This window comes from Balaenoptera ricei, chromosome 11 (assembly GCF_028023285.1).
Source record: "Balaenoptera ricei isolate mBalRic1 chromosome 11, mBalRic1.hap2, whole genome shotgun sequence".
NCBI lineage: Eukaryota > Metazoa > Chordata > Mammalia > Artiodactyla > Balaenopteridae > Balaenoptera > Balaenoptera ricei.
The window spans coordinates 102,295,532-102,315,894 of record NC_082649.1 but is presented as its reverse complement, the minus strand read 5'-3'; the positions used below and the strand labels follow the sequence as shown (position 1 = coordinate 102,315,894).

Sequence of the window (20,363 nt, the reverse complement as noted above, 5' to 3'; positions counted from 1 at the left end):
CATGGCCTGCTCAGGAGTGTAGCCCTCATCAGCATCTACATCTCAGTGTAGTCTGAGAGTTTAACAAACAACAGGAAAAAGAAAGCCCTGGCCAGGCTGTCAGATTGCCAAACGTTGGACAAGAGTACAGAGGCCAAAAGTTGTAATGTGGGCCTACCCATCAATCAGTCCAATGGGAAGGGGCCAGGTGAGATTCAGCCCTCCCGGGATGTTATTTCACTGAATGCCCTACCACTCAGGTGCTCGTGGTGCCAAGACACTGCCACAATGAAGACGTGAAACCTCTCATTTCAGTTTCCTCAGAGCAAAGCTAAGAAACAGCAAGGCTGCAGATCCAAGAGTGCTGCTCTCTTACACACTATAAAACATGGGGAGATGGTGGAGAGAGGTCTCCTGCACTGGGAAGGCACGGATCGTCGGATTTTTTTAATGGACAGAGGGGAACTTGGCTTGCTTCTCCTCAAGAGGGAAATTAACACCTAAAACTAGGTTCTCTCACAGTTGGGGTTTTTGCACAGGTGAAAAGGTTGACTGGATCTAAAAAATAAATAAATAATAAAAAAGACCAACAACTGTCTTTGAAACTGAGTGCCTATCAGGATCAGTGTCTAGGAACTGGGGCTGTAGGACCAGCACAGGAGAAACCTCCTCAGCTAAGGCTGGGGATCAGGCTACTCAGGAATCTAGTTCAAGAGAGAGACATTCCCAGCCCTAGAGTCCTGGTCTTAACCCACCTAACGTTGCCTCCTCTTTGTTTACTAATTCCAGCTTTTTGAGCCCAGGGCCTTGTGGTCATCGGGCAGCACCATGAGATATGCAGGCAAAGCATGGTGTAGCCCTATCTGCAAAACCCAGCCAAGAGTGGCAAAACAGCACTAACTCGTAACTAAGGGAAAAAAGACAAAGATGGAGAGGGATGGAGGGGACCCACAGGTGAACTTTGTGTGAATGGCACTGAAATCCAAACACGATCCAGAGGCCCAGGCTACAGTGAGCCCTCTTGGGGAGACCACATACAGCTCTGGGCCGGGTTCAGCCCCATGAGCTGGATGGGTGGTTTTCAACCTTCTTTTCCCCTTTTTTACCCCTGGCAGTGGGACTCCTTACCAAAACAAAAACTTGTGCTAACAATTAAAGGGTCTGCTCTGGCTGAAGCACAGATAGGGACCTGAAACCCTCCCTTTCCTCCCTTCCTTGTCCCCCACCTCCCACCTTCTTTTTCCAAGGAACCCCAGGCACCACAGAACACAGTCTGAAAAGTCCTAAGCTCAATCACTTTTGCCCAATCAGAATATCCTGGCTCCCGCACTCCAGCCTGCAGTGTTTTCCCTGCAGGTAACCTCGACCGAAGAGAAGGAAGGACGGCTGGACAGCGAGGATTTGGCGTGAGGACTGTGGGTAAGATGGGGTCTCCTCTCTGACACGTGTCCTAGCAAATACAAGGTGAGGTGCAGCGTGGAAACAGGCTAAGAAAGTGTCCAGTAAGAGAGGAAGTGTTCACTAAACTCCTGTGCGGCCGGCCATGCCAAGGGCACACGAGGCAGGCACTAAAAATCATGTTTCTCAAAGGACCTCTAATGTTACCGGAAAGAGTTCACTCTATGATGTTAAGTGGAAAAAAAGGAAGTAGGATATGATTTGGTTCATTATATGAATACACTAAAAGCCTGAGGGGAAATACACTAAAATGCTAACCGTGGTTTCCTCAGGGGATGGGGTTTTATAGAAAAGTCAAACTTTCTCCCTTAGACTTTTCAGCATTTCCTAAAGTCTCTCAAAGAAGAATTTTATAACTCACAAGTTTTGAGGGAGTGTCCCCCTTGCTGGGGGAGCTTTCACCAGCAACACCCCCGCCCCCGGTCCCTTTCAGAAAGGAACTTCGGAGCAGCACCTGCCCCAGCAGGTCTACGCTGGGGGCTGGACCCTTCCAAGGAGGGTTCTCGCTCCTCGGGACACACTCACAAGTTGTCGTCCCTGGGACTGTCGTCCTCTTCCTCTGGCTCCTCCTCCTCTGCCTCACTACCCTGACTACTGTACACTGCTGACTTCAGAGTGGAAGGGATTTCCTGAAAATATCTGTTGACAATGACTTCCTCGGCATCCTCGTTCTCTCTGTTCATCCAGAAACTCTGCCATCGGCTGCAGACAGTAAGTGATTGTTCACAGTCACATTGCCTAGAACTACACTAAAGCTGTAATTTCAAAACCTGTCAAGGAGCCCCTGAATCCCGCCCGGAAGAGGAGAGCAACCAGGTGCACTGGGTGTCCCACTTCTCATGAATTAAAAATGGCACCCTGAAGCCACAAAGTCATCTGTGGCCACAAAAATCAAACAGCAGGAACTCTGGGGCAGGCTAATGGCCTCTGAAGGCATTAGACATACATGGTACAGCCCTGGGCTGGACAAAATTATTCAGGAAGAAGCGTAATAGTCTGACGTAAGAAAAGCAATGAAATTAAACTACCTTCTAAATCAAGTAGGCACCACCTGTAAAATGACATTGGGCTGGTAAACATTAAGTTCTTTACCTTCAGAGGACTCTGTGGGGGATACTGGTGGTTTAATAATATTATAATAGAATTATACAAAGAGGATGTAAAGCTATTAGTCCACCGTCAAAGTCACATGAGCACAGCAAGGAAAACGTGTGTAAGGTTAGAGAAGGTAGATGCCAACTGTTTGTGGAACTATAGGCTTTGGGGACATTTATACTTAATTTTGATGCTTTTTTGACAAGGGCAGCAAAATAGGCATGAAAAAGTAAAAAAGGCTCATGAAAAAGCACGTCTTCTGCTCAGACTTGGAGGGAAGAACTGAGAGGCGGAAAAGACCAAAATAAAGCCACAGCAGAGAGGTGTGCTATTGATTCCTAAGGAAATGGCTCTCCTGTGTCACATGCATACATACTCTCTCTCCCTCTCTGTCTCACGCACACACACATTGAGCTGGTCTAGATAGCTCATCTGCTCAGCTCAATTTCTGGGATTCATTCCAAAACTCAAGATGGGCTCTTTAAAAATTCCATTCACATGGAATAGGTTCCAAAACAGATCAGTCAAATGGGCTGAGAAGCCTTTGAATCATGGAGCCCCCAGGAGGAAAGAACTCAGCCCGCTGAGGACGGCCTTCTTCACGGAGTTTCCGTCCTGGGAGGAGGACAGCTGTGCGGTCACCTTGAAGGGTTCCAGCAGATGGACCATACAGGGGAGAGGGAGCCCCCCGGCCGCTCAATCTTCACCTTCTCCTCGCCGTTTTTGTTCCGTATGCTGATAACCCCGTTGAACATCCCCAGAGCCAGGTACTGACCGTCATTTGTCCAGCTGTTCAAACAACCAACAAAGGCCATGGGGAGGGGAAAGGAACACACAGAAAGTCAAAGCTGTGAGGATGATACCTTGGTTGAAACAATCTGATGAGGCAGCAATGACTGGGCTCATCCTGACCCTGCTGTAAAAATCAGAGGGCCAAACTTAGAGTCCCATTTCTTCCTGGAGTGGAGGGTGAGATGTGAAGGCGGGAGCACCTTCTCGGTGCCCACAGTCTCTGTCTGCACTGCCACAACGGCCCTTAGCTCTGCCTGCACTGCTGGGCCAGCCACCATCCCCCACTCGCCATTTCAACCTCCTCCCACTTCCAGTGCACCGTAAGAACAGAATCTGCGTCTTGGTTGTTGCCAGCCTCTAGAACAGGTGCCTAACAAATGCTGAATGGAAAGAAAGGCTACACTCAGAAGCTGCGCAGCAAGACCAGCCACCATTTGAGAGCGTCTACTCTCTGCAGGCACCGCGCTGCTTGCTTTAAACTCCTTAGCTCGTGTGCATTTCACAACAGCCCCATCAAGTCAGCATCTTAATCCCCATTTGTCAAATAAGGAACCTCCTGAGGTCACAGAGCCTGTCAGCTACTGAATGTGGATTCGAATCCAGATCTAACATCAAAGCCCGAGCTTTCTCCAGCGCATGTGCTGCCTGGACCAGGACAGCCTCAGGTCCCCAGAGCCTCCCCTGAGCACAGCTTGAGGCTGGGGAGGCCTGCTGCCAGACAACTGCACAAAAGCAACCTGCAGTTCTCTTTTGCTTGCCGATCAAAAGCACAGGTTCTTCCCATCAAGGAGACCACGAGAGAAGAAAAGAGGAAACATGGGGCCCAAACCAACTAGGTAGCACAAGACCTTCTCTACTGTGTGAACTAACCAGACTTTGAGAGTCTGTTTGAAGAGCGGGGAACAAAAAACTACCTTCAGAGCTGCCCTTAACTTACCTGCAGCAGGTGATCTTGCTGCTAGATTTGTGCTTAGAGACAGACTTCTGTTCAGGAGACCATAAGCCTTCAACACAAAATAATATAAAAGAAGAGAGATTGGTTGGAATATTACTCAGCAACAAAAAGGAACAAACTATTGATACACACTACAATTTAGATGAATCTCCACGGTTTCATGCCGAGTTAAAAAAGCCAATCTCAAAAGGTCATATGCTATATGATTCCATCTTATATAAAGATGGGGAACAGATGAATGGTTACCAGGTACAAGGGGTTAGTGATAACAGGAGATGGGGGAGATGATGGTAAAGGAGTATCTTTGTGGTGATGGTAATCTACACAGGGGATGAAATGACAGAACTATATACACACATTGTGCCAGGCCCCATCTCCTGATTTTGATACCGTACAACAGTTACATAAGATGTATCCATTGGGGAAACAGGAAGAAGGGTACATAAGACCTCTCAACTATCTTTGCAACTTACTGTGAATCTATAATTATTTCAAAAGAAAAAAGAGAGGAAGATATATTGGTGAATTGATAGCCAACTTTTCAGGAGTTTAACTCAAAGAAATGGCAACTTCACTGTTCATAATTATTACACTGCAACCAGAGTACAACTTAGCATTCAAAGTAATGAATGACGCTTTCTGAAAATCCAGTCTCTCCTGACCCTATCTGGGCTGTGCCATGTCCCTGGCACACTGGTCACCTTCGGCTTGCTCCCTCCTGCCAGTGACTCAGTGGCCCACAACAGGTGTAGGTCTGGGCAACATAAGCAAATTCTACTCTTTGCCTGAGCCATGAAGCACGGCCAAGGAGGTAAACCTAGGGCAGAAACACATTCACACAGCAAGGTGCAACATCAAACAATGTGCTTCCCCTCTCCCCTGCCCAGACTGCCTCCCCCAGCATTTCAGCCTATGCACACCCTACCTGTGGTCCACCGAGGCCCCCCAAGAGCCTCCAGCTGGAGGAAACCACACCCTCCAGGCCCCTGAGGCAGCGCTGACCAGAGCAGACTCTAGATGCAATCACACGGCCTAGGTCCAAGCCCTGGGTCCATCCCTTACCCGCTGGGTGACCTCAAGCGAGTCACTGGACCGCTCTAAGCCCAAGTTCTGTTCCTCAGTGGAGTGGGGATGAGAATAATACCTGACCTCAGGGGTCGTCACAGAGCTCACACAGGAATTCGTTTCAACTCTCAGCACAGTGCCTAGCATACCACAAACATTCAACAAATATTATTCCTTAATAGTGTATTTTTACAAATTCTTCCTCCCTACCTGCCCCCGACCACAAGCTCTTTGAGGGCAGGAATACTATTTTGTCTTTTTCACCCCAAAAGCAAGCACCCAGACCAATACCTCACATGGAGAAAATGCTAAATTTTTAATGAATGACAGTCCCTTCCCCTTTTATTTATACAACGTGCTTTCAATTACATCCTCTCTTTGGAACCTCAGAACTCTATCAGTGGATGGACGGGGGAATGCATTCATCTTAGGTCAGGAAGGGAAACTGAAAGGGATTAGATCTCTCGCCTCTTGACTTCAACAATGGCTGTTCTGTTGTAACCACTATCTCTTAGCAAGGAAGACGGAAGGAAGATGGAACTTATGAGCTGTAAGCCAGAATCGACCTGGAAAAAAGAACATGAAAGCCTCTGCTCGCGTTCCTGCCTCTTCGTTGACGTCTCACTGCTTCTCCTCTGCGCCAGGACCACGCCAGTGCCGCGTGTGGGGTGGGTGAACTCCTCGGGGCATTCAGCCCCTCAGGGACGACAGCCACAGCCACTGAACAACTAATGGGGACACGCTGCACAAGAAGCAGAGCGAAGCTCTCCACACATACACGGATGCTGGGGGACCCAGGGGTGGGGACAACCGAACTGTCCCTGCCAGGGTGAGGTGGGGAAGGCTTCCCAGAGGTGGCAACACCAACTTAAAGCCTGTGCTCTCCCATCCCTCTTACCATCTCCCTCCCAGGGCCCTTCTTGCTGTCTCCCAGACTTCTCACCAGACTCAGTGCCATCACTCACTCTCTTGGTTTCTACACAATTTAATGAACAACTGCCAGCCTCCCTTCAGCCATTGAAGGGGGGGGAGAACGGCATTAACTCTCTCAGGACAAAACCACCACATTCTGGATAGATTTCAGCACTTTTTGCCAATTTTCAGTTATTCCCAGACAAGACATTGGGAATGAGAACCTACCGAAGTCACTGGAGGAACAGGACGCCAGCTGGTGGGTAACAGGGTTGTAGGAGACACACTGGATAGAATCATTGTGCCTGGGAAGTAAACAAGTATAGATGATTATGCAGCAAACCACAAATGCTTCGGTGGCTACAGCTCAAGATTTTAATGATGGGTTCACAGCCTCTCTGACTCCACACTGTGAACTCTGATGCAAGTGACCAATTAAAAGCACAGGGATGAGTTCTCCCCTCCTGGGCTACCCCCCACCCACTATTTTCCTCTCTCAAACATTACCCACCCATCAGACGGGCCTGGCTTAAATGCCACCTCCTCCAAGACTAGAGTGCTGCACACCTCTGGTGTGCCAGCTGGTAAGAGAATGATGTAAAACACCTCGCCTAGCGCCAGCTGCATAAGAAGTGCCATATTAACGGCCATAACAGTTATTGCTTTGTGGAGGCCTGGAAATACATTCATTAACAGGATGGAGGTACAATGAAAATACTAGACCAATATCTGGAAACATCTGAGGTAACAATGAAAGCTGAGTGAGTCATGTACCACACAGGGCATCTCAGCCTGAGTTGTTCTTTGTTTTGTTTTTTTTAAATTAATTAATTAATTAATTTTTATTTTTGGCTGCATTGGGTCTTCATTGCTGCATGCGGGCTTTCTCTAGTTGCGGCGAGCGGGGGCTACTCTTTGTTGCGGTGCGCGGGCTTCTCATTGCAGTGGCTTCTCTTGTTGCAGAGCACGGGCTCTAGGCGCACAGGCTTCAGTAGTTGTGGCACGTGGGCTCAGCAGTTGTGGCTCATGGGCTCTGGAGTGCAGGCTCAGTAGTTGTGGCACACGGGCTTAGTTGCTCTGCGGCATGTGGGATCTTCCCAGACCAGGGCTCGAACCCATGTCCCCTGCATTGGCAGGTGGATTCTTAACCACTGTGCCACCAGGGAAGTCCTTCAACCTGAATTTTATTCCTCTACTTCTGGGTAATACTTTACTTACAACCTCATTCATTCAGTCATTTATTCATTCATTCAAATGTTGATTTGTTGATTTGTACATCGGTGTTCACAGCAGCATTATTCTGAATAGCCAAGAGGTGGAAGTAACCCAAATGTCCGTCAACAACAGATGAACGGATAAACAAAATATGCTCTGTATGTACACCAGAATATTATTCAGCATTAAAACGGAAGGGAATTCTGACACAGGAACCTTGAGGACATTATGCTCAGTGAAATAAACCAGTCACAAAAGGACAAACACCATAGGACTCCACTTATATAAGGTACCCAGAGTAGTCGAATTCATAGAGACAGAAAGTAGAATGGTGGTGCCTAGGGCTGGGGGAGGGGGAATGGAAGAGGCTGCTTAATGGGTATGGAGCTTCAGTTCTGCAAGATGAAAAATAGTCCTGGAGACTGGCTGCACAACAACATGGATGTACTTAGCACTACCGAACTGTCCACTTAAAAATGCTTAGGATGATATGTTATGTGTATTTTACCACAATTAAAAGGAAAACAATCATTTGTTGAGTACCTACTATAGGCCAGGCATTGCACTAGGCACCAGTGACACAGCATGAGCAAAACAGACGCAGTGTTTGCCCTCATGGAGCTTACAGACTGATGGGAGATATCAATCAGCCACCAGAATAAGTGTAAAACTACAGCTGTGAGGGACTTCCCTGGTGGTCCAGTGGTTAAGACTCCATGCTCCCACTGCTGGGGGCACAGGTTCAATCCCTGGTCGGGGAACTAAGACCCCACATGCCGCACAGTATGGCCAAAAGAAAAAAAAAAAACTACAGCTGTGAGAAGCGCCATGAAGGAGACCCGATCAAGGCTACAGGGGCAGGAAAGGCTTCACAGAAGAAGCAACATCTGAGATGTGCAGAGTGGGTAGGGGTTAACCAGGCGGAGGGACGGGCAAGAACAGGAGGAGAGCCTCTGCACTGAGACGGGCCTGGAGCACACTGACCCCAAGTCTCAGGGTGTCAACGGGGGCTGGATGTGAGGCTCGTGAAAAACGACAGGTCGGGGTGGGGTGGAATGTGCGATATCAGATTAACTAAACTGAGCTACATGAAAACTCCTAGCCCAGTGCTGGCCAAGCCAGCAATGCTCAAGAACTATTCCCTCACTTACTCATTCCCCAACCTTCCCAGCGCACAACCCCATAACTTCACTTGAAGTTCAACTGCAGAGAAAAAAGTCCTTCCTGATAGCTTTGCTAAGGGGCTTTTGCTACAGTAGCTCAGTAAGAGGCAAACTAATAATACCGTACACCTAAAGGGTTACTTACGTGTACTTCAGAATGCCTTCCAATTTTGACGTCCAGATAATAACACTTTTGTCAGCTGATCCAGAAGCAAAGCGCTTGCCTAAAAGTGTTTTTAAAAAGAATAAATTTTCACATTCATTTAGGCCAGCATTTTGCAGAGTATTTCTTAGAAAACGACTCCTTTAAGGTCCCTAGTAAGTGTCAGTTGCTTCTCTACCCCTTCTTCTTATCTGTACTGAGTGGCAGTACTTTGGAGTCAGGAAGTTTGAGCTCATATCCTGCTCTGTCTGGCACTAACAAAGATGTACTGAGGGCCTATCACATGCCAGCATCATGTTCTGTGCTCAGAATCAAGTAGTGATTAAAACATACATGCTGCCTACCTTCATAGAGTTTGTCTGGTGGGAAAAGTAGGCATTAAATTAAATTAATCCAATTCAAATACGACGTGGTGAGAAAAAAAAGCAGGCCCTATGAAAGAGAATAGCTGGGGACCCAATTTTGGTGAGGGAGGTTTATGTGAGAATGGTATCTTTCATTGAGACCTAAAGACTGAGCAAAGCTTAGCCAGGTGCAACGAGAGGAGAGAGACCCATCCATATGGGTCAAACAGATGTGCAAAGGCCCCGAGGCAGGAAAAACCTGCATGTGTGAGGAGCTGAGAGGCAGCCAGCATGGAACATCAAGGGCAAAGGGTGAGGTGGGTGGGAAGGGATCTCTAGGGGCTTCGGGGCCACAGTAAGATCCTGCTCTCTATGCCAAAGAAAGGCTTTAAGCAAAAGAGTGACAGATGAGATTTTCATTTTCACACTGCTTGGGCCATGTGACACTGCTGCAAATACTAAATAATAGAAGCTGTTCTTATTTATTATTTCTGTCACTGCTCCCTTACACTGGCAGGCAGCAGGTGATGAAGAGTGTGGGCTAAGGGCTCAGAGTCTGAGCTGGAATCCCCAGTGACGTCACCCACCAGCTGCAGGACCAGGAACAAGCTACTGAACATCTCTAGGCCTTCCTTTCCTCATTTGAAAAGTGGACGCAACAACAGTATTTACCTCATAGTTGTTGTGAAGATTAAATGAGATTAAAGTGCTTAGGTCTGTGCCTAGCCTAGAATCAATGTTAAACAAAAAGCAGCTATTATTATTATTTCCTTACATTGCCTTGTATTGCTTTCCTTGAAGAAAAACTAGTTCTTAATACACCTTTGTATCATGGTTGCTCATTAAATACTTATTAAACTTAAGGGGGAAATCGGAAACAAGCAAAATCATCATTTTTTAAAGAGCAAAACCATAATCCAGTGTATCCTCACTTCTAGATCCAAGGGGAAAAGACTTCCTTATCATTACATGAGTGTCATGAGGGGCAGCACAATACACCAGAAAGAACAAGGGCTCTGCCGTGAGAGGATCCAGGTCAGGCCCAGCTCTGCCACCGTCACCCGTAATCGCTCCAAGCCTGTTTTCTGATCCGTGAGAGGAGCTGCGATCCCTTCCCTGCCTCCTTCAGAGGGCTGCTGGGAGATCAAACGTGACAATGTGTGTGGCAGGACTCTGCAAAACGCGGACAAATGCCCCTGATGGCAGGTCTCACTCTAAGATCCTCAAGGGCCTTAATGGTGCTGCAGGCCAAAGACGCCCTAGGCTTATAAACTCTGAGGCCTCACAGGTCTCCCCATGGTACTACTCTGAACTTAAACTCAAACACACACATAAAAAAAATATGACTACCGTGGCATAGCACACTTGACTACCAGGCAAGAACTAACGTCTTTGCCATTAACTCGCTGTATGACCTCAGCCAGTCATGTGACTTCTCTAAATCTTTATGTAGGTGTAACATGAAGATATTGGGCTAGATCAGACTAACACTGTGTGCCCAAAATTGTGTGTATACATGAAATATGTGCATTTTTCTAGAGAGGGGTCTATAGCTTTCATCAGATTCTCAAAGAGGTCTGTCATCTAAAAGAAATTAAAAACCTGGAGCCTGAATGATCTCCATGGTTCATTCAAGCACTGTACCATCGATTCTGAGACTTCTCGGCAGTGGTCACAGAGGGCCATCTCTAATCCTATATCCACTTGACACATGAGGAAATCGAGACTCAGACAGGGTCAATAACCACCTCAAACTCACAGAGCTTTTCGGGTTGGAGCTGTCTCATCCCAAAGTCCATGTTCTTCCCATTGATGCTATGCTGTGCGTAGCACGGATTTACTTTTAACTCTCAATGTCAGTTTCACGCAGCCGGTGTGACCACCACCTCTCCTCTTTCTCACCCCACCTGGTGCCCTAACGCCAATGACCCTTCAACCCCACTAGAACCTCCCTCACCCCTTGTGGTCCTCTCACCCCTCATTACTCAGCAACAAGGTTGCTCACCCCTCATTACTCAAGGTCAATGTATATAATCATTCCTTTGCATACATCCTCTGCCCTTGCCCTCTCACTGCATCTTCAGAGGTGCTTGTAAACCTACCACTCTGGTTAAATCCAACTCTCCACCTCCTCTGTTCCTGTATCTGTGCAGCTCAAAGTGATGGAGAAAAAGACACAATCACACCACTGATCTCACTTTCAATTCATGATCACCAGCTTTGGGTGGGCCCTTCGTGTAGCTAGGGTCTCACTATACTTCCCGGGGCCATTCACTCAGCCCCTCAACTAGGTGGTGTTTTATTTTTTTTCCTTTTTCCTCAACTCTCGGACACCTCCTTCCCCATCCTCACTCTCAGATGTTGCTGCTTCCCGTTTCACTGAAAGAACGGAAGAGAACTCCGTTAGACTCCTACTACGACATGCCCCCGCTGCCAGCACTTGCAGTGACATCCTCCACTTCCCACCATGCTCACCTCTGCCCTGGATGCCCTCTCCTCTTCCCACTCAGCAACTCTGCTCCAGCAATTCCGTCCCCCTCTCTACAGCATCAACTTTCCTCAAACTCAACACGTCTGAAACTGAACTCCAGATCTCCTGCTGTAAGTTTCTCGGCCTGCAGCCTTCCCCATCTCAGTGGAGGGCAACTCCATCCTTTCAGTCATTCAGGTCAAAAACCATGGAGTCACCCCCGACTCCTTTCTTCACGCCCCACATTCTATCAGGCAATCCTATTGGCTCCACCTTCCAACTGTATCCAGACTCTGACCACTCCTCCCCACTTCCTCTGCTCCTACAGGGGTCTGAGCTGCCATCACCAGTGGATGACGCTTCTTCACTCGTCTTTCTGCCCGACCCTCATCCATTGCAGCCTATTCCCAGTACAGCATCTGGAGGGATCCTTTCAAAATATAAATCCGATCAGATTTCTCCTCTACTCAGAACTGTTTAGTGGTTCCCCGTTTTCAGTGAGAATCAAAGCCAAAGTCCTACGACAGCCAACATAATCCAGCCAGCCCACACCTGTTACCTCTCTACCCTCTTCCCCTATTGCTCCCCACCGATTCTCTCTGTCCCAGCCCCAGGAAGGCACACCCCACCTGAGGGCCTCTGCAATGGCCCTTCCCTCTGTGAGGAGCTCTCTTTCCCCAGATGCTCAGTCGTTACTTCCCTGCCTCCCCACCTTCAAGTCTTTGCTTACCTGTCCCCATCTCAATGAGCCACCATGACTACCCTGTTCAACACTGTACCCAATGCCCTGCCCACCCAGCACTCTCAATCCCCCTTATTCTGCCCTACTTTTTCTTCTTCCTAACACTTATCACCTTCCGGCGTACTGTTCAATTTACTTATTTACCACGTTTACTGTATGTCTTCCCTCATACTCTCTCTCCTTCCCCCACACCCACCCCACATAGATAAAAACCCCATAAGGGCAGGGATCTTTGTTTTGCTCTCTGAAGTATCTCAAGCAGCTAGAACAACGCCTGACACACAGATGGGCCTCAATAAATACTTGAATGACTGAATTGAATTGAATGACTGAACTGAAGTCTAAGAGACTAACTATCTTCCGAAACTGTAAGCTGTACTTGAGCTCACTCAACACGACGAAGGCGCAGCCAAGGAGAGAAATGAGCGGCTGTGAGGCCGTTACAGAGACTAAATCCAGAGCAGCCTCTTACCATCCTTCGCGTATGCCACACAGTACACAGTATCTTTGTGTCCCTTTAGGGGCTGAAGTAAGGTGCCATCAGACGTGTCGTAAACCTGGCAAAAAAGAGACAAAAGTACAGATTACCCACGTGGCATCCATTAGTCAGAATCCCTGCAGGTTGCTGCTGCTATTTTTGTTGTCATAACAACACATTTGTCAATATTCTAAATTTGCACCAAGTAAAAACTGAACCAAGAAACCAGAAAGAATGTGACTTAAAGTTGGGAAACCCAAGAAGGAGAGGCTCTGATTCTGCCCATTACATGGCCGGAAATGTGCCACTAATGCTCAAGAAACAGAAGTTCACTCCGTGAAACTTCTCTACAAAGTTCACTCCCCTTGCATGTATTTGGATATATGACCAAACAAGCTAGGCCCTCCCTAATAAAGCCAGCACAAAGAGCCCAGCTAGAGCATGAATTAAATGCCAGTGCTAGCCCTGCCCTACTACCAACATCACAGAGAGATGTTTCATACTTGCTACTAAGAGTTGGAAGTCACAGACCTGAACTCTGGGTTTGCAAACTGGAGGGAGTGTTATAAAACCCATCTGTAATGTGCATTTAGGATTTTTATAGCTGTGTAACATCTATAAGTATGTGGAGATTTAAAAAACACACCATCTGAGAAATAAAAGCAAAACCCTCCAAAATTGGTAAGTGTTGGAGAAGATAAACTATGGGAAAAACCTGAAAGGATTTGGATTGTTTACCCTGGACAGAAGAAGTCTGCAGAACAATTTACCCACGGCTTTCAGATTATGTAGTTACCATGCACAGAATGGAGATCAGGCCGTCTGCATATCTCGAGACAACAGAGCAAGAGGAAGCGGACTTACGCAGGAGGAAGGGGAGATCATGCAAAGGGTTTTAGGTCAAACATAAAGAGTTCTCTGAAAATTACTTTTATACTCTGGGACAGGTTGCAGAGACTGCTTACGTTCTTTGAAAATATGAAAAATAGGACAGGGCTTCCCTGGTGGCGCAGTGGTTGAGAGTCTGCCTGCCAATGCAGGGGACACGGGTTCGAGCCCTGGTCTGGGAAGATCCCACATGCCGCGAAGCAACTGGGCGCGTGAGCCACAATTACTGAGCCTGCGTGTCTGGAGCCTGTGCTCCGCAACAAGAGAGGCCGCGATAGTGAGAGGCCCACGCACCGCGATGAAGAGTGGCCCCCGCTTGCCGCAACTAGAGAAAGCCCTCACACAGAAACGAAGACCCAACACAGCCATAAGTAAATAAATAAATAAATAAATAAAAAAAAAAAAAAAAAAAAAATTAAAAAAAAAAAAAAAAAAAAAAAAAGAAAAATAGGACAGCATCCATATGGAATTGCTTAGGAAGGCCAGTGCCTAAAAGCTGGGGTCAGGCTATCTGGCTTCTCATGGAGGGAGCCCCTTCAGGCCTGTTGTTTGAATTTTTCAGGGGGACAAAATGTGAACTGACAACAGCTCAGTTTCAAAGGCATTTTAATTATTTTGAACTCTTTCGTGGGTGTCTCAAAGTAAAAAGGGAAAGATTAATGACTCCAAAGAAGGTATTGTTCACAGGTTCCTATCTGATAGACAGTTTACCTACCTGTTTTAAATAGCCCATTTCCTTCCCTATTAAAAAATAATGACTGGTTTTTCCATCTTGCCTTTTTTATCTTAAAAAAAGGGTTAAATTTCAGAGCACTTACAAGAGGGAGAGGAAAAAAAGCACTTAAAAAGGAAACTCAGACAAAATCCTACCAGTAATCTGTTTCCTGCAGCCAAAATCAGCTGGGTTCCGTCGGGCTTAAATGCGAGGTCATATACACTAAACAGGAGACAAGACAAGACAAAAGGACAATTAGGAACCAAAATGATGAGGTCTGCTAATGGCCGGGAAAGCAAACTTTATTTCCATTACGAAGCACTGATTGTGTATGAGAGAGAAAAATAATGGCTAAGAATTGCATTTGGTTGCAAATTCCATTCAACTACCACACCTTCGATCACAATTCACTTGGCAGTTAGCGTTGTGTCCCAATTTCCACCTGTCCAGAAGCCAGACGCCAGACATGATTCAAAGGGTAAACAGTGGAGGGCACTACCTCATCTAATAATACCATAAAGGTTACACGAACTGAAAGAATGTGTGAGGGCTAGCAAATCCACAGGTCTCTGAAAAAGTTGGTCATTTATTAAAATATCATTACTGGACTTCCCTGGTGGTCCAGTGGTTAAGACTCCACGCTTCCAATGCAGGGGGCACGGGTTCGATCCCTGGGTGGGGAAGTTCCACATGCCGAGAGGCACAGCCAAAAAAAAAAAAAACGTTACTCTTTCCAATTAATCAGATACTTATCAAGTGCCTCTTAGGTGCTAGGAGCTAACAGATACAAGATGAGTAGATCACAGACCCTCCCTGCCCTCAAGGAAATTACCATCCTGTGGGAAGGTGATGCTCAGACACTCACAAAGAATCACATGTCATCAATTGTAAAGCACACTTTTTTTCACATTTGAACATTTCTGATGTTGGGATGTGTCTTATAATTGATGATGTGTCAGTTTAACTGGCAGCATTTTTTGCTTTCTTAGTCATACGTAAAATAATGATATTTTACAATCAGTGACCTCTTAGATTGGATGAAATATAGAATAATACTGTGATAGAGGCTTTAGGAGATACATTAAAGTATATGTTGTAGGATTCCAAGTAGACACAGTGTTCTGATTTGGAGAGGATCAGAAAAAGCTTCATGAAGAAAACAATATGTGAAAAAGGTAGGGCTTCTGAGACATGCAGGAGGAGACTGGGTAGGTGCAGCATTTCAGGCACAGAAAACAGAACGAGCAAAGACAAGACAGTGGGAATAGCAAATATCTAAATAACCTAATTTGACTGAAACATCTGGCTATGTGCAAGGCAATAGGAAGCGACAAGGCTGAAAAAAACAGGCTGGAGCTGTATTACAAAGATTCTCAAATGCCCCCAGGCAGAGGATTTCATTAGGTGACCCTACTAAGAATGTGTCAGACAGCACTGCCAAGATGGCCTATTGTAAAAGTTGAGCATGGGATAAATTAACCTGGCACCTGTGAGTGATTGAAAAATATACACCCTGGAGTATTCCCTGGTGGTCCAGGGTTTAAGACTCCACAATTTCATTGCCGAAGGCGTGGGTTTGATCCCCGGTCAGGGAAATAAGATCCCAAAAGCCATGCCGTGCAGCCAAAAAAAAAAACACACCCTGGTAACTACTTGGAGCATTTACCACAGACACCCGATGCTGAGCTCTTCAAATGCATTATTTTATTCTGTCCTCACAACAATTTTATGAGGTAAGAATTACTACTCAATTTTGTGGTTGAGGACACCATGGTTCAGAAAGGTCAAGTATCTTGCCCAACATCACACAGCAAGTGAAAGGGCCAGAATTTTAACTCAGGTCTGACTTTACAGTCTGTGCCATATGGCCTTCCACTCTCCTGAATTACTGTCAAGTATAACAAATCTATGCCACCCTCAATACTTTAATAACAGTGACTAATATTTATTAAGCACATTTATTTACATGTGTGCAAAGTACAGTTTAAGTGCTTTACATGTGTTAACTCACTTAATTTTCACAACAATCTTATATCTGTTTTGCAGATGAGAAAACTAAGGCACAGAGAAGTTAACTAACTAACCTGCCTGAAAATAAACTGCTACTGAGTAGAGGTGGAGCCAGAATTCAAACGCAGGCAGTCTGACTCTGCAGCCCAAGCTCTAACCACTACGCTTGTGGCCTCCATTATAATTATTATTTGCATATGCCATAGTTGACCAAATAATTAGCAAGAGTCTCCATGTTTCATCAGCAGGAAAAAAAAAAGTGTTATCATCTACTCAAGGCATCACACATAGAATTCAGAGTTCTTATATAGGCTCCATTGACCTCAGAAGCTTCCTTTAATAAAAATAATTCTTCACATATATTCAAGAGTTAAGAGTTGTTGAAGAGTGTAAATTTACATGATCTCATTCGACCTTATGCTAACATAATGCCTCAGACAGGCCAGGCATTACTGGCCCATTTTTACTGATGAGGAAACTGAAGTACACAGGCCAGTCATCTGTCTGCTGTCACACAGCTGGCTGATGGAGAAGCTGGAACACAGCGATTGCTACCCCTCTCCAGTTGGGCATCCCTCGTGATAGAAGCAAACACAAACCCTGAGTCCTTCAGCTTCCTCGCTGTTATGTGGTAACAGACCTGGGCTTTCCCGTCTCTCAGACTTTCTTTCTCAGAACCTAGTGGACAACGTACTGGGTGCATTTCACACTCTGCGGAGAAGCAGGGTGGGAGAGGGAAAAGCAGGGGGAGCTGGGGCCAGAAGGGCTGACCCCCGGCCTGAGCTGTGGTCCTCACCTACACAGCAAGGCTAGGGAGCTGCCCTCCTGCCTCACAGGGTACACAAGCACCACCTGCTGTGGGGAGCTGGTGAGGCACGAGGTTTGGGAAGGGTCTGCACCTCTCTTCCACAGTCATCTTGGTCGTGTGGCTCCCTTCCTGCCTTGTACATATCTGAGCCTATCAAAGTGGTTCCCGTGTGGCTTCTTCTTCACTAGGATCATTTTGGGCTGAATTATTAGCAAATCATTTCTGAGCATCTCACTTGGGCCAAGTCTTTAGCTATCTTCCTTTCAGATGTGAAAATTCATTTTCTCCTCATTTCTCGAAGTTTGCTTTTCTAAAATACAACATACATGTCTGATTTACCCCAATCAAAATTCTTATTGTACTTAGAATCTGTACAATTCAATTTAAGAATTATATAATCTTCTGTATTTACACTGTTTCAGATACTATCTTATCTCCTTAATTACAGTCATATGCAATTTCAGGGTAATGACGCTATTTTAGACATTTGTGGACCCACAGTACATGGCACTGTCCTAGACACAAAATGAGTATAACTGACAAACTGACAAGATTTTTATCTTGAACCCCTTGGGCTTTAATTACATCATAAGATCACAGAAACTTTCCCAAACTATTGGGAAAGACCCTAGACCCTGTCATATAGTCCAACTCCCCTACCAGGGCAGGAATTCCCTATTGATGGATCCAGCCTCTGCTTGAACACTTCCAGGGCTGGGGAGCTCACCCGTCTGCAGACAGTCTATTGTACGGTAAGATGGCTCTCTCTCCCCACCTGTCCCCTTTTATGAAAAACGGACATTGTCAGATTCCACTGCAGAGAAACAGAGGGTGAGTCCTGCAAACTGCCCTCTGCCAACCCTGTGCCCACCCCACTGTAAACTGAAGCCTCAAGGTGCCTCTCCAAATCCTGCACAACCTGATCCAGCCCCCACTTACTTGCTTTGAATCTTAAGCAAATTGTTACCTCATTAAGTCTCAGTCTCTTCATGTGTAAATGGGGTAACAATTGCAACCTCACAGGCTGCTGTGGAGATTAAACAAGACAAGGCGTGTAAACACTGTCTGGCCCACAGCTGCTGTGGGTGAGGGGCAGAGCAGACGGCAGCCCGCCTGGAATAAGGCATCATGGTTGAGAAGAACCTAGAGCACTGCTTGGAAGGGAGAAAAGAGGGAGTTCAGAGAAGAATAAGAGAACATTTGGGAAGGGCCTTTGGACAGGAAAATGGAGTTTTCAGCTGAACTGAAAAGCATAAATTTAAATCTTAGCAAAAGGGGGCAGGGTGGGGCAGGGGAAAGACCACCTAATTAAGTGCACAATCTGACATGGAAGGTAATGGGGAGTCACTCTGGCTTGATGAGAGGTGGAGTAACGGATCACAGCAACAGGACTCACAAAAGAGAATTCCTGCTGCTACACGAAGGTTAGACGGAAGCAAAAGAGCAGACCAGCAGGCGGAGCTGGTTCAGTGTGGAGGAAGAATCTTTGACATCTGGGATTTTGGAGTTCTACTATTTATTTTTATAGTTTTTTGTTTTGTCTCATTCTGGGCTATCAGCTTGCATATGTAGCTGCCATCAGTATTGCTGGTCTCTAGAACCCCTAAAGCCCCTACACTAGAATAGCTGTAATGGGCCAAAAACCAAATAACCAATCTTCATTCATCATTCATTCACCCACCTCTTCATTCATTCATGAATACCTCTATCCATGAAATAATCACAACAACCACTGTCTAGGCTCTAGAATAAGCCTTGGAAATGAGTAAGACATAGCCATTGCTTTTAAGGGGTTTATAGACTTCTGGGATCAACAGTTTCCCTTAAACTCTTGCACTAGACAGACGCTAAGTACCACAAGAGAGGAATGAACAAAATCCTATGCCAGGGGTTGAAAACTGGGAGCAAATCAGGCTATATTTGGCCAGCAAACGTTTTGTTTGGCCCATATGGTATTTTATTTTGTATTTTTTTTTTTTTTTTTTTTTTTACAGATTAGGTGCCAACATTTAAAAATTAGGACATTTCACATAAAAACCCAGATTCCTGGTTTCTGGTGAAAACAGGAAGCTCTGAGCCATGCTGGGCCAAATTCCTGCAGGATGGTAACTGGCAGAAGCAGAGCAGCTGCTCTCCCTTTCAGTCAGAGCATGCGCTCTCCAGTTTGCCACAGTCCTTGCCACTTATTAGTATCCGACAGCAAAACCAAATGCTCAGCTGCTAGCTATCAGCAGCTTGTGCTATGAGTACTTTTATAACAGTTAAGAGAAAAGTTAAAAAAAAAAATTTTTTTTTTTTACTCAAATCTCTATTAAAAGTAGAAGTGAAAGATAGAGTGGTAGGGCTATACGTTTCAAGAAGAGTGCAGTATAGAAAAGAAGAATACTCCTAGGGAAAACAAACAATTCCTTGTGTTCAAGATGCAAATAAACATCTCCCATTTACGTTGCCTGCTGATTGCTGCAGGCATTTGAGTTTGCAGCCTCTGTTAACACCAGGAATAATTAATGCAGTGGCTAAGAGCATTGGCTCTGGAGTGAGGAAGAAAGCTGCTTCCACCCCTTACTCACTGTGTGACCCTGGCAAATTATTTACCCACTCTGTGCTTCAGTTGCCTCATATGTAAAAAAGAAATAAGTATAGTACCTACGTCAGGTACTGTTGTGAGGTGACAATGTGATAAAAGATATGAAGTTCTCAGCCAGTGCCTGGCACAAAGTAAGCATTAGCTATTACTGGTGCAGAGTACAAAGAGAGCGACCATCTCCAAAGGGAGGCTTAAGGACGTTTAGGATTTCATTGTGAGGAGATGAAGGCCTCACACAGAGAGGCCAAAGAAAAGACAGAGAGGGAATGGCTCTGTTCCAGTAGCCAAAGCAGAGGCTTCACAATGAAGCTGAAAAGATCATGTAGGAAGTTTTGAAAGTCAGGCTGAGGAGAACTGCCCAATAAGTCAGTATGCCCCCAAATGTGTTGTTATATGATGGATTTGGGGGATAAAAATGGAATAGGACATTAAACAACGTTGAATCATAAAGTGAGAAAGTCATTCTCTTTCGATCCTCTTTCAAACCTTCTAACAAAACATAGGAGAAAGTCTTGCTTTGATGC

At 45.9% G+C, this 20,363-nt stretch overlaps 1 protein-coding gene across 6 annotated transcripts in view; it reads right to left on the bottom strand.

Moving 5' to 3' along the window:
• IFT122 (intraflagellar transport 122) overlaps positions 1 to 20,363 on the bottom strand; it is a 75,383-nt gene that overhangs the window by 54,239 nt on the left and 781 nt on the right. For all 6 annotated transcript variants that reach the window (XM_059940428.1, XM_059940427.1, XM_059940429.1 and 3 more), the window contains exons 2-7: positions 14,590 to 14,656; positions 12,826 to 12,910; positions 8,780 to 8,858; positions 6,485 to 6,561; positions 4,262 to 4,328; positions 3,175 to 3,321 (exon numbers count right to left, since the gene is read on the bottom strand). In XM_059940428.1, the coding sequence (XP_059796411.1) occupies positions 3,175 to 3,321; positions 4,262 to 4,328; positions 6,485 to 6,561; positions 8,780 to 8,858; positions 12,826 to 12,910; positions 14,590 to 14,656 (522 nt within the window). The remainder of the gene's footprint in view (positions 1 to 3,174; positions 3,322 to 4,261; positions 4,329 to 6,484; positions 6,562 to 8,779; positions 8,859 to 12,825; positions 12,911 to 14,589; positions 14,657 to 20,363) is intronic.